This window comes from Notamacropus eugenii, chromosome 2 (assembly GCF_028372415.1).
Source record: "Notamacropus eugenii isolate mMacEug1 chromosome 2, mMacEug1.pri_v2, whole genome shotgun sequence".
Lineage (NCBI taxonomy): Eukaryota > Metazoa > Chordata > Mammalia > Diprotodontia > Macropodidae > Notamacropus > Notamacropus eugenii.
The window spans coordinates 499219042-499233406 of record NC_092873.1 but is presented as its reverse complement, the minus strand read 5'-3'; the positions used below and the strand labels follow the sequence as shown (position 1 = coordinate 499233406).

The window sequence follows — 14365 nt, the reverse complement described above, 5'->3', positions numbered from 1 at the left end:
ATGTATATGTATGTATGAATAAGAAAAAAAATACTCCATCTAGATTAATTGTGATCATCCTTCGTTGCCGAAAAAGACCATGCCATCAGAAAAATGATGACATGACTTGCACTTGACTTTGTTTTGAGTAAGGGAAAGCTGTGCAAGGTCACAAGTCTCACTTCTCTTCCAGAGCCATCTGAATCCAGTGACCTGATATTCCTCAGGATGACTGGAGATGACCCAGGATGCAGTGGAAGACCTTGTCCCCTTTAGGGAAAGGTCTATGCAGGTACTCACTTAGGGTGAGCTAACACCCATTCATTGAAGAGGCATCTTTAAGAAGTAGTCAGGGCATGGCCCCTTTAATGAGGCAAGGAAAAGAAAGACACAAAGGGAAACAGCAACAGTTACTATTGATAATCACTCTGAAGCCAGTAGGGTCCAGAAGAGAGCTTTTAGGCAGGAGGCAGGGGCCCCATGGTGTCTGAGCTTCAGAGTGGATTAGTCTCAAGGGGAAGGGGAGGGGAGGGGAGGGGAGCAGAAGGGAAAGGAGGGGAGCAGAAGGGAAAGGAGGGGAGGGGAAGGGAGAGAAGGGGAGGGGAGAGGAGGGGAGGGGAAGGGTTAAGTGAGGCTGATGACTTTGCATGCCCTCCCTCTCTCAAAACAAAGTCAAGTGCAAGTCATGTCATTACTTCTCTGATGGTATCTAGATTAATAGTAAAATAGTAATAGTACATAGCAAAAATTCCCCCATCCCCTGATTTGTTGGCCACAACTAACAACAATACTAATATAACATGCTGAGGTTTGCAAAGTGCTTACAAATATTATCTCATTTTATCTTAACAACAACCCTGAAAGATGGGTGCTATGGTTATCCATATTTTATTTATGAGGAAATTGGGGCTGACAGAAAGGTTACCTTTCTCGCCCAAGGTCATTCAGCTAATATGTGTCTGAGGCAGGAATCAATTCATGTCCTCCTGAGGACAGGGCAAATGTTTTATCTACTGGCCACCTAACTGCCTGTATTATGCTTTGTAATTGTCAACTAATTAGATTATGTTATAAATAATTAATAATCATTACATTCTTTTAAAAGAGAAAACGAAGGGGAATAAGAGAATCTGAAGACATAGAGGGGAATCCTAACCTGTGTCAGGATGTTAGGGGATAGAAATAGGTGACTTAGAGAAAGAAGGAACAAAGCACTTGGGGACTTCTTGAGCTCTCTTAACTGAGCTTTTCCAGAGCCACTAGCCTTAGCTCTCCTGATGAGGGAGTTCCTTTTCTTGCTCTTAGTAAAAAGCAACCTTAGCTGTTAAGAAGAGATACCACATAGGACTGGTCAGTAATGGTCAGTCCTCTGCTCAATAAACTTCATTATGTTTCTACTGCCTATTGGATAAAATATGAACTACTCTGTTTAGCTTTTAAAGGCTTTCGCAATCTGGCCCCAACCCACTTCTCCAACTTGATTATACAGTGGACAGAGTGCTGGACCTAGAGTCAGGAAGACCTAAGTTCAAATCTGGCCTCAGACATTTCCTAGTTGAATAAACCTGGGCAAGTCTCTTATCCTTTCTCAGCCTCAATCTATCTACTGTAAAGTGGGGATAATAATAGCACCACCTCCCAAAGTTGTTGTGAGGATCAGATAAAATATTTGCAAACTGCTTAATAGTTCCTGGAACATACTATATTCTTCTTTTTATAGTTTTATTTATTTTTAGATTTTGACATTCATTTCCACAAAATTTTGAGTTCCAATTTTTCTCCCCATCTCTCCCCTCCCCCTACCCCATAATACCTTGCATTCTGATTATCCCTTCCCTCAATGTGCCCTCCCTTCTATCACACCCCACCCTTATCCCCATCTTCTCTCTTTTCTTGAAGGGCAAGATAGATTTCTATACTCAGTAACCTATATTTCTTATTTCTGTTATATGCAGTAACAATTCTCAACATTTGTTTCTAATACTTTGGATTCCAACTTCTCTCCCTTCCTTCCTCCCTACCCATCCCCACTGAGAAGGCAAGCAATTCAGTACAGGCTATATATGTGTCATTTTGCATAAGACTTCCATAATAACCATGTTGTGTAACACTATATTTCCCTCCATCCTACCCTGTCCCTCATTTATTCTATTCTCTCATTTGACATCCCTTCCCCAAAGTGTTTACTTCTAATTACTCCCTTCTCCTATTTGCCCTCCCTTCTATCATCCCCCTAGCCCCACTTGTCCCTTTCTTGCCTACTTATCTGTAGGGTAAGCTAGATTTTCATACCAAATTGAGTGAGCATGTTATTCCCTCCTTAAGCCATATGTGATGAGAGAAAGCTTCACTTTTCCCCTCTCACCTCTTCCCTTTTCTCCTCCACTGAAAAAGATTTTTCTTATCTCTTTTATGAGTGACAATTTGCCCCATTCCATTTCTCCCTTTCTCCTCCCAATATATTCCTCTCTCACTCCTTAATTTTATTTTTTATAGATAGCATTCCTTCTGATTCAACTCAACCTATACTCTGTGTGTGTGTGTGTGTGTGTGTGTGTGTGTGTGTGTGTGTGTGTATAATCCCTTCACCTACCCAAATACTGAGAAAAGTCTCAAGAGTTACACATATTATCTTTCCATGTAGGAATGTAAGCAGTTCAGCTTTAGAAAGTCCTTTATGATTTCTCTTTCCTATTTGCCTTTTCATACTTCTCTTGATTCTTGTGTTTGAAAGTCAAATTTTCTCTTTAGTTCTGGTCTTTTCATCAAGAATGCTTGAAAGTCCTCTATATCACCGAATGACCATTTTTTCCCCTGAAGTATTATACTTAGTTTTGCTGGGTAGGTGATTTTTGGTTTTAATCCCAGTTCCTTTGACTTCTGGAATATCCTATTCCAAGCCCTTTTAATCCCTTAATGTAGAAGCTGCCAAATCCTGTGTTATCCTAATTGTATTTCCACAATGCTCAAATTGTTTCTTTCTAGCTACTTGCAATATTTTCTCCTTGACCTGGGAACTCTGAAATTTGGCCCCAATATTCCTAGGAGTTTCTCTATTCGCGTATCTTTCAGGAGGTGATTGGTGGATTCTTTTAATATTTATTTTGCCCTCTAGTTCTAGTATATAAGGGCAGTTTTCCTTGATAATTTCATGAAAGATGATGTCTAGGCTCTTTTTTTGATCATGGCTTTCATGTAGTCTCATAATTTTTAAATTGTCTCTCCTGGATCTATTTTCTTGGTCAGTTGTTTTTCCAATGAGATATTTCACATTATCTTCTATTTTTTCATTCCTTTGGTTTTGTTTTGCAACCTCTTGGTTTATCATATAGTCATTAGCTTCCATGAACTCCACTCTCATTTTAAAGAACTATTTTCTTCAGTGAGCTTTTGAACCTCCTTTTCCATTAGGCTAATTCTGCTTTCTAAAGCCTCCTTCTCCTCATTGGCTTTTTGGACCTCTTTTTCCAATTGAGTTAGCCTATTTTTAAAGGTACTGTTTTCCTCACCATTTTTGGGGGTCTCCTTTAGCAAGCTGCTGACCCGCTTTTCAAGCTCTTCCATGTCCTGGGCTCATTGCATATTCATTTTGGAGGTACTTGATGCAGAAGCCTTGACTTCCTTTGACAGTATGCTTTGTTCTTCCTCATTTGAAAGGATGGAAGGAAATACCTGTTCACCAAGAAAGTAACCTTCTATGGTCTTATTTTTGGGGGGGCATTTTCCCAGCCAGTTACTTGACTTCCAAATCCTTTGTCCAGAGGAGGGTCCTAGTGTTCCTGCTCAACCCAGGACCATGCTCAGGGCTGAGATTCAGATCAGCTGCTCAATTCACCCAGAGGCTTTATGCTCAGTGCTCCAACAATAGAACAATGGACACATGCTGCTGCCTGCCTGCCTCAGCTTCTAGAAGCCTCCACTGGCCAGCCTCTGCTGCCACCTTGGGCCAGGGCCAGGGGTGGACTCTGTTCCCTTCTCACTGAGGTTGAAAAAGCCCTCTCACTGACCTTTGACACCTGTGGTTTGAGGGATCTGCCAACCACTGCTGCTTCCAGGGTCTTCGTCCCTGAAGACTCCTCTAGTCCTGCTCCTCCCAGAGTTGCATCCACTCCATGTTGGGTGCAACAGACCTTTCCTGTTGGCCTTCCAGGTCACCCTGGGCTGGAAATCTCCTCCACTTCGTATTTCTGTGGCTTCTGCTGCTCTAGAATTTGTTGAGTTTTTCTTTACAGGTATTTTATGGGCTGTCGGGGAGGAGCTAAAGTACGTATGTCTTTCCACTCTGTCATCTTGGCTCCGCCCCCTCCACATAGTATATTCTCTTCCTCATTGTTAATTCAATACCAAGAATTTTCTTCTCTGAGAATTACTAGGAAGTACTGACCAGCAAAAACGAGGACTTTATATTGTCCTAGTTGGGTAAAAAAAAAAAAATGGCCGTTCTTTATTCCTGCAGTTGAGAATCAAAACTGATTTGCATTTTTATTGCTTCTTACCCTTAAGAATTCCTTCATACTTCTCATTGCCTTTTAATTGAGTTTCAAGCCTACAATGTGCCAGAATAAACTTACTCTAATTTCTTTCATCTTTCTTTTTACTGGCTCCAATTAACATCAGACTGAACTGTAAAAATCGCCAAATTGTGCTTCTCTTTATATAGTGATTCAATGTGCAATTCTCCCCACTGCAGTCTTGTTCTTTTCTTGATTCTATACCTCTGCTTCCAAATCCTGTCTCACACCATCTTCAAGAAGTAGTCTCTTTACTCCATTAATCTCTCCTTCACAAGCTAGCCTACTTTTTTTTAATATTTAAAATCCTTTGCAAAACTTTGATTTTCCCCAGTTAGAATTGAAATTTCAAACTTGATAGACATTTTCTCTTTTCCGCAAGTAAAGGACTTCAATTTTGGAAACACAGAGTTGAGACTATCTTTGGAAAGCTTTGAAACTTTTGGCAGAAGAGTTCTCATTCTTTTGGCTCATCAGACCCCAGGAATAGTTCAGCCAGACTTAACCAAGATACAGAATACAGACAATGCTGACAGCATGTACTTTACATCAAACAAACAAAACACCAATATCTGACATGCATGTAATCAACATGCCCTAATGGTCTGAGATAGAGCCATTGACTGCCCAGAACTCTATGAGGAGAGTTATCCTTAGGTCTGCTGTGAGCCTTATAGGGATCTAACATCAAGACAGGACCAGGCTTCTACACTTAGTTATGCAAACACTGGTCATCATTTATACATTCTTGCAGCCTGGCCAAATGGCTGCTTCTGTTAATTTCACTGGGGAAGGATTTTCCTAAGGTTCAAGGAACATGGAATTCAGAATGAGGTCTTAGTCCTAGTCCTGGTGTTGCTTAGACAAAAAGTGTCCCTCCCATTAAGGAATGAGGTTCCTACATCTCTTTGGGATACAGACCTTGTAGTGGTATTGCTGGATCAAAGGATACATGTGATTTTGTAGCCCTTTGGGGATAGTCCAAATTGCTCTATAGAATGGTTGAATCAATTCATAATTCCACCAACAGTGAATTAGTGTCCCAATTTTCCTCCATCCCCTCCAACATTTTGTCATTTTCTTTTTCTGTAATATCTGTCAATCTGATAGCTGAGTGGTAGTACCTCAGAGTTGTTTTAATTTGCATTTCCTAAATAATAGTGATTTAGAGCATTTTTTTCATATGGCTGTAGTTAGCTTTGATGACGCATCTGAAAACTGCCTGTTCATATCCACTGACCCTCTCTCAATTGGGGAATGGCTTATTTGTATTAATTTCACTCAGTTCTCTATATATTTGAAAAATGAAGCCTTTATCAGAGAAAGTTGCTGTAAAACTATTTTCACAGTTCTGATGACTTAACTATATTTCTCTCCATCCTATTTTTCACATTTATTCTACTTTATCTCTCTCCTTTCACCCTGTCCATCTTCAAAGATGTTGTGCTTCTGACTACCATCTCCCCTAATCCACCTTCCTATCAGTCCACAACCCCCACCCCACTTTTATTCCTTTCCCCTCCTACTTTCATATAGGGTTATATGTTATTCCCTCTGAGCCAATTCTGATGAGAGTAAGGTTCAATTGTTTCCATCTACCTCTCCCACATTCCCCTCCACTGTAAAAGTTCTTTCATGCCTCTTTTATGTGAGATAATTTATTCTATTCTACCTCTCCCTTTTCCCCATGCATTCCTCCTCATTATCCCTTCCTTTTATTTTTTTAAATATCAAAACATCATATTCAACTCACACTCATGCTCCCTGTCTATGTATGTATCTTTTACCTGCCCAAATAATGAGAAAATTCTTATGAGTTACAAGTATCTTTGCATATAGCAATGTCAATAGTTAAATCTTATTGAATCCTTTATGATTTGTCTTTCCTGTTTACCTCTTTATGCTTCTCTTGAATCTTCTGCTTGAAAGTCAACTTTTCTATTCAACCCTGGTCTTTTCATCAGAAATGCTTGGAAGTTTTCTCTTTTGTTGAATTTCCATTTTTCCCCCCACAAGGTTTATACTCAGGTTTTTTGGGTAGATGATTCTTGATTGTAATCCTAATTCCTTTGTCATCTGGAGTATCATATTCCAATCCCTCTTCTCCTTTGATGTAGAAGCTGTTAAATCTTGTGTTATCCTGACTGTGACTCCATACTATTTGAGTCATTTTTTTCTGGCTCCTTGCAGTATTTTCTCCTTGACCTGGGAGCTCTGCAATTTAACTATAATATTCCCCAGAGTTTTCATTTTAGGATCTCTTTCAGGAAGTGATCTGTGGATTCTTTCAATTTCTGTTTTACACACTGATTCTAGAATATCAGGGTAGTTTTCCTTGATAATTTCTTGAAAGATGATATCTAGCCTCTTTTTTTGATCATGCCTTTCAGGTAGTCCAATAATTCTTAAATGATCTCTCCTGGATCTATTTTCTAGGTCAATTGTGTTTCCAATGAGGTATTTCACATTTTCTTTTTTTCTTTTTTCTTTTTATTGCTTCTTGGTGTCTCATGAAGTAATTAGCTTCCACTTGTCCAATTGTAATAATTTCTGTGCCTCTTTTACTATTTGGCCTATTCTTTTTTTAAGATGTTATTTTCTTCTGTATTTTTTGTGCCTTCTTTACTGAGCTGTTGGCTTTTTTTCATGATTTTCTTGCATCATTCTCATTTCTTTTCCCAATTTTCCCTCTACCTCTCTTACTTGACTTTTAAAATCCTTTTTGAGCTTTTCTATGGCCTGAAACCAATTCACATTTTTCTTGGAGGCTGTAGATATAGCAGTTTTGACTTCACTGTCTTCTCAGTTTGTGTTTTGATCTTCCCTATCACAATAGTAACTTTCTATGGTGAGGATCTTTTTTCTGTTGTTTGCTCATTTTTTCAGCTTAGTTTTTGACTTTCAACTTTATATTAAAGTTGATCTCTGCTCCTGGGAGGGTGGGAGGAAGCACTGTCCCAAGCTTTAGGTTTTTTGTGCAGCTGTTTTCAGAGCTGGTTGTAGGGGTCCATAAGCTTTCACTGCTTCTAAAGTGGAATTGATGAGGGCTGGAAAGGGGGTATGAGATTCCCACAAAGACCAAGATATCAGGGGCAGGTCGTCTGGAGAATTCACGGACTCAAACATTGTTGAAGTCAAGGTAAAGATTTATTATGCTTTTCAGCGGGCAAGTGTTCGTAGGGAACCTGCAATCTTAAAGGGGTACATGGAAAGTTTATATAGGATATTCCATAGTATCATTTGTGCCAAATATGTTACCTAGGTATTTTGGGGTGGGATTGGGGAATGGTTAAGGAGTGGTCAGTTCTTAAAGGAACATGCACTTTTGGTATCTACTGTGCAGGTATTTTACCCAAAATTCATTGGGAAATAGCCCAAGGGGTAGCTATCTGAAGGTGTGGTTTTGGGCCTAAAATGTCACTAAATCAACTGTCAGTCAGGGCTGGGTCAGAAATACCAGGTTGCTCTCATCAATGTCTTGTTAGACAAGATAAATGTAAGGGAGTACAGGTATGTCTAAGATACATATGATTGGTCAGTTAGTAGTAAATGTCATTATGACCCAGTACACAGCCCGTTAAGCCAGTACACAGCTGGTTAAGCCTAATGAGTTCTACAGGTACAGCTGGCTACTATAGCAGGAAGGGAGACAACAGGTGTTGCTAGGGCAAGCTGTGTCCTTGAGCTGGGGAGAAACTGCCTGAGCTAATATTTTGAGGTTAGAGAGAAATGTGATTTTTAAAAAGAAATGTGATTTTAGAATTGGGGCCCAAGTACATGCAACCAAGCACCCCATAAGCATGATCCCAGGAGAGGTGTGTCTACTACTCTCCCAGCCTGTGTCCTGGTGTGTGAGTGACCATAATAACTCTTTTTTACCCTGAAATTATGACTCCGTGGCCACAAGCTCTAATGTGCTAGTGCTCCTCCTCACTCTGGGACTGCAACCCAGATCTAAGAATGGACAGTGCACCAGAGTCTTTCACCCAGTGCCAGCAAAGGGACCTCAAAAATCTCCTTCTGACCAGTTGTCTTACTCTCTTACCATCTGAGTTGAAAACTCCAGAAGCCTCCATTACTTTTCATATGTGCTTTACTCTGCTCCCCTTCAGACAAAAGAAATTTGAGGAAAATGATTCTTATGTCTAATGAGTAGGAGGAGAACACATACCACCTTGAGGAAATTAACATAGGGCAAAATGTTTGCCTTATGTGTGCTCCAGCTATACTGGGTGTCTGAGCATTCCTCCACCTCAGAGAGCATCTCAGTTATCCCATTTCTGACACCAAATTGTCAGGAAATTCTCTCAACCAAAAGGAAAATAACCTCTTAGGAGAGTCGGCCCCTCAATGGGGGTCTAGTGACTGTAATTCAAATATAAGAAAACCAAATTAAAGGCAAAGATGTTTACTAGTATGCTAAGGAAACAACTGACTTCCTAGAGTACAGATTTTGTTTTATTTCAGGCCCATTGAGGGTCACAGACAATCAGTAAGCAACATTCTGTAGCACCTTTCACAGGAGAAGGAAGAGTAGAGAAAATGAGAGGACATTCCTGGTTCAAGGGCAGAAGACAAGGGGAAGTATTCAAGTATTCTTACAATTGTGAAGGAAGGCTTTTAAGACAAAACTGTATAAACTATAGAGAGGCATGTTGGTTGTATGTGCATGTGGTCCTTTTAGGCACTGGGATTACAAATGCAAAAAAGAAAAATAAAAAAACAAAAAAAAGGAAAACAGAAAAGGGCTCTGGCCCTCCAGAAGTTTTTGTTCTATTGTGATTTAGCATATTCACAGAAAAATACATACAGACTATACACAAGAGATCACTAATAAGTGGACATCAGGAAAAGCTTCTTGAATGAAATGGTGCCTAGGGAATTCCAAGAGTTAAAGATGATGAAGGAGTGCATTCTAGGCATGGGAAACCGTCAGTGCAAAGACAAGAAGATGCTAGTTGGAGTGAAGAGTTGTAGAACACAGAGAAGGCTGGTATCAGGACCAGAGCATTCAGGAAACAGAAGTCCATAAGAAGGCTAGGAAGATCACTCATGAGTGAGGTTGTCAAAGGTTTTTAGTTTTATATTTTATCCTAGAGGCAATAGGGAATCATTGGAGTTTGTGGAGGAGGAGAATGACAAGATTAGATTTGCACTTAAGGAAAATCACACTTGTAGTTGTGTGGCAGGATGGACTGCAGTGGGGAGACTTGAGGCAGGGAGACCAGCCAGAAGCCTGCTGCTCTTGTCCAGGGTGATGAGGGCCTGGACTAAGGTGGAGCTGGATGCAAATAATTTTTCACAGTATCTCAAGAGTTCGAATGGACTTACCAGGTCAATAAGTCCAAATCATACATGAATAGGAATCTTCCCAAAAACTTTTATTTTACCATCTTGTAATAGCAGCACAGGGCAGCTTGATGGTGCCATAGTGCATAGAGTGCTAGGCCTAGAGTCAGGAGGACTCATCCTCATGAGTTCAAATCCAGCCTCAGACACTTACTACCTGTGTGACTCTGTGCAAGTCACTTTACCATCTTTTTACCTCAGTTTCCTCATCTCTAAATTTGGAGAAGGAAATGGCAAACCACTCCAGTATCTTTGCCAAACACACACACATACACACATACACACACACACACAAATGGGGTCACAAATAGTTAGACACAACTGAAGTGACAGAACAACAAATAGCAGCACTAGCATTATGGATTATTTTGGAGTGCCCAATTTTTTTTTCTGTTGTTCTTGTTTCATCCCTGGAAATCCAGGGAATATAATTCCCAGATGCACCTGGCCATTTAATTGAGAGTGCAGTGCTGTCAGATTGAAACTTGATGGAAAGTCTTATTTTGTGAGCATGTACCCACAAATCCTAGTTTTCTTCCTCTAAATGAGCGAAGTAATAATGCAACTTTACATTGCTTTAGTTCCTAACTATCGTAACCATGCCCGATCACAATCACCTCACAACTTGAAAGCAAGTTCATCTTGCATTTGTATTTTGTACCTAGGCTCTTCCATAGAGATGACCTGCTCTCTGTAGTTTTGTCTTGAGACCACCAACTCTTTCCGTATAAGTTTCTGAATAGCCATTGGTTTGTAATACCTTTATCTGCTGCTGATATAGGTTGCATTTAAAACAAGGATTGATGCATGAACACTGTTATGCTTTGAGTAGTCCTTAAATTTAAAAAAGCCTGGATTTTATCCATGTTAGAAGAAAGGACTTTTATTTGTGATAATTTAATGTTATCAAATGTCATTTAGTGTTGCCTTCCTGAGCTGTAGATTAAAAATATTCGCAGATATGTTCACAGCTTTAATATGAAAGAAATATACCAGGGTAATTCTAATATAGAGAGATTATATCATGGGGGACATGGAGATTCATTTTAAAATACAAGGTTACAGTCTGTTATCCATTGCTAAGGTATTTCTTTCTCATGCTGGTGACTAATTTTTCTTTTTTTTCTAAATTACCATGCAGATATGTTTTTAATTCAGAGGTGTCTCAGCTCTCTCAACAATAAAACAGAACTACTAAAGATAACTCATGCCTCAGGACGCTTCTGTTTTTCTGCATCTGCTGTACGTATTGCTGATCATTTATAAATTACATAGTTAGTGTGTGTTCCAGCATGGTGAGAAAAGATGCACCTGCTGCAGATGATGCATGTAGATATTCTGTTGGAATATTTTAAATATATAAAAATAGTAAGACAATACATCAGTACAGGACTTTGTTGTAAGAAAACAGTAACAGAATATAGTTCTGTTATGGGAGCTGAGGGATACCATATTAAAAATCAATTCTGGCCCACTTTTCTTTGTCACTTGAATTGAGTTTTTGTTGACTAACATTTCATTGACAACTTATCCATTCAGCAGATAACTGAGTGTTCCTTATGCATGAAGCACTGTAGTGGGTTTGATGAGGGATATGAAAACAAATGCCTCAGGAAGGAATGACTCAGGACCTGAGTTCAAATCCTATCTCTGATGTTCACCAGCCCTGTGACCTTTAGGAAGTCACTTGACCTCCTTAGGCTTCAATTTCTTTATAAGATGAGGGGGTTGGGTAGATGGCCCCTGAGCTCCTTTCTTACTGTAGACCAGTGGTGTCGATCTCCAATAGAAATGGGGGCCATTAAATGGTTCATAAGGATCTTGCCAGTCACACACTGACTTATAAAACCACATATGAACATTATCTTCTATTGTATTTGTATTTAATCTGTTAAGTGTTTCTCAATTACATTTTAATCTGGTTCAGGCTGAACTCTGGTTGTTGCAAGATGCCTTGGGCCATGTGTTTGATCCCTCTGCCCTGGACCTAGGAGTCTATGGTAAGACATGGTCCTTACCCCCTGGAAGCTTAAAATAAAGTAGAAGAGATCAAACAGGCACAGAAATTTTGATAATGCCAGGTAGTATATAATACACATCATAAACAAACTACAAACAAAATGCTATCAAAGTTCAGAGTCAAGCTTGATCATTTCTGTCTGAGATGATCAAGGAAGGCGCCACTGAAGGGGATACCTTGGGGCTGGGGCTTAAAAATGGGTAGAATTTTGATAAGCTGAGATTGTAAGGAAGACATTCCAGGTAGAGGGAACAACCTGAGCAAAGGTAGAAGGACTGAGCTATAAAGGATCTCAGAGTCATGTGGTTGAAACTCCTTCAGTGCCATGCAAGGAGTGCCTGGTATAGCTGCTGAGATGTGACCCCCACCCCGGCTCAGGTCCCACACGCTGCAGCATGGAAGGGTTTGGGATGGTGAAGTAACCGAACAGTGAGCTGTTTGCCCTTGCTTACCAGAGGATGGATAAGGTTGAAAAGCCAGGGTGGAGCCAGATCATGGGAGAATTTGAACCCCAGACAGAAGAGTCCAGAAGTCACCAAGTAGTGATGAGCTCTTTTTCTGGACTGCACCTGTCATCTCTTTGGTACAGGGAACTACCAATGTAGCTGGGGGAACTGAGAGGTTAAGGCCCAAGTCACACACAGACACACATGGGTCAGAGGCACATAGGAGCTAGATCAGAGGTGAGGAACCTGCAGTCTTAAGATCACATATGGCCTTCTAAATCCTTAAGTGCAGCCTTTTGACTGAATCCAAATTCCAGGTTCCCCACCCCTGCACTAGGTCCTTTAAAAAAAAATTTGTTTTAGTTACCAGAATTTGTACCTAGTGATCATCTGAAGGTTATCTGATAAGTACCTATTGCAAAGAGGAAACATTTTTATTTCTTTTTTTACAAAAGAGCCCTATTGTGTGCTTCCATCTTTTAGAAAATGTCCAAGAAATTCAAAAATGCAAGACGAATTGAGGGACTTGATGATAATGTGTGGTGAGTATCTAATAATCTACAAAATGTTACCATTTGTTTGCTATCTTTTTCAAGTCTTTTATTTGGAGTTTATAGGGGTGTGTGTGTGTGTGTGTGTGTGTGTGTGTGTGTGTGTGTGTGTGTGTGTGTGTGTGTGTGTGTGTGTGTGTATTCTGTAGATAAATACCTTCTATGTTATGAAATATAAAGAGTAGAAAAAAACACTTCAGAAAGACTCAAAATGTACTACATAAGAAGTCTAACTTCAGCTTTTGTCAACTTCCACAGCATTAATGAGTTAATTTTTTTAAAAAATCCACTAGCTAATATGACTTAAAATGCTTATATTTTTTATGCTAAGGAGGTCATATCTATCTGCCTGATGAGTTAAAGGACATAAAGTGCATTCCAAGGGAATTTAAGAAGCAGCCTCTCCTTTTGTTGTCTTTTTCTTAATTATTCAGGAAATTTTAATCTGTGAATGAACTCTAAAGTATTTTGACTGCAGGCATAAACTTGTGCTCTTTTAGCCTGATAATATGCTGACCTTCCTATAAAAAGGTGGCACTGCTGGCCCAGCATCAGCATATTTTGAGTTGTCTTTTCCACTTGTAACACATTTGTATATATCTAGCCACACTTATTTGCCAGCCCTTTTTGTAACCAAAGTTAGAGATTTGTAAGACCCTTAGTGGCACAATCCACCTATGGGGTTTTCTTGCCCATAACATTGTTTTTATGAGTATGCTATTGCCAATAGCAAGTTATGGATAGCTATAAGAAGAATTGGTCAGAAGAAGATAGAATTCCTGAAGTTCAGTACAGCTGGATACTTTGTGAGCAAATAAATGCTCTCCTCCTGTCTTTCTCTTCCTTTTCTCTCTTTTTCCTCTTCTGTCCCCTCTCTTTTCCTCTTTTTCCTTCTCTTCTCCTGTCCTTTTGAATTATGACAGTCAATTAAAACTTGTTTTTCAATCTAATGCTCAGAACATAAAATATTGACTAAATTTGAAAAATTTGACTAACACTTTCCTTATTTTTCATCTTAGGGTTGAATTTTTTAAGCTATCTTCAGACCCCGCTATTGTGGATCTTGGCCAAGGTCGACCAGATATATCCCCTCCTAAATATATTCAAGAAGAGTTAGCAAAGGCAGCAGCGATTGATAGTTTGAATCAGTATACACGGGGTTTTGTAAGTATACAAAAACATTTTGAGCAAGCTCACATGTTGTATGATGATACAGTAGTAGTAAATGTAAATAGAAGAATTTCATTTTTAATGTTAGGGTCTAGGAACAAGGAGCACAAACCTCCCTTTTATAAAATGTTCATGTTATAGTAAGATAATCTGCTAAGTATGCGGAGCACTAGATTTGATGCACCATGAAATCAGACAATTTATCATAAATTAACAGTTTTATTTTATTGTCAAAAGTTGGAGCTTTTACAGTTCTTCAATTGTTTATCATTTTTTCTCTTTTACCTTAGTGATAGCTTGTTGGAAGGGTTGCAGGTATCAGCCGCCATTGCTCATATT

At 39.4% G+C, this 14365-nt stretch overlaps 1 protein-coding gene across 4 annotated transcripts in view; it reads left to right on the top strand.

Annotated features, from left to right (window-relative positions):
* KYAT3 (kynurenine aminotransferase 3) overlaps positions 1–14365 on the top strand; it is a 64275-nt gene that overhangs the window by 5880 nt on the left and 44030 nt on the right. For 3 of the 4 annotated variants that reach the window (XM_072648984.1, XM_072648983.1, XM_072648982.1), the window contains exons 2-4: positions 10981–11081; positions 12789–12847; positions 13876–14020. In XM_072648984.1, coding sequence (XP_072505085.1) covers positions 10983–11081; positions 12789–12847; positions 13876–14020 — 303 coding nt within the window. In that variant the 5' untranslated portion in view covers positions 10981–10982. The remainder of the gene's footprint in view (positions 1–10980; positions 11082–12788; positions 12848–13875; positions 14021–14365) is intronic. The other variant, XM_072648985.1, reaches the window with a different exon arrangement.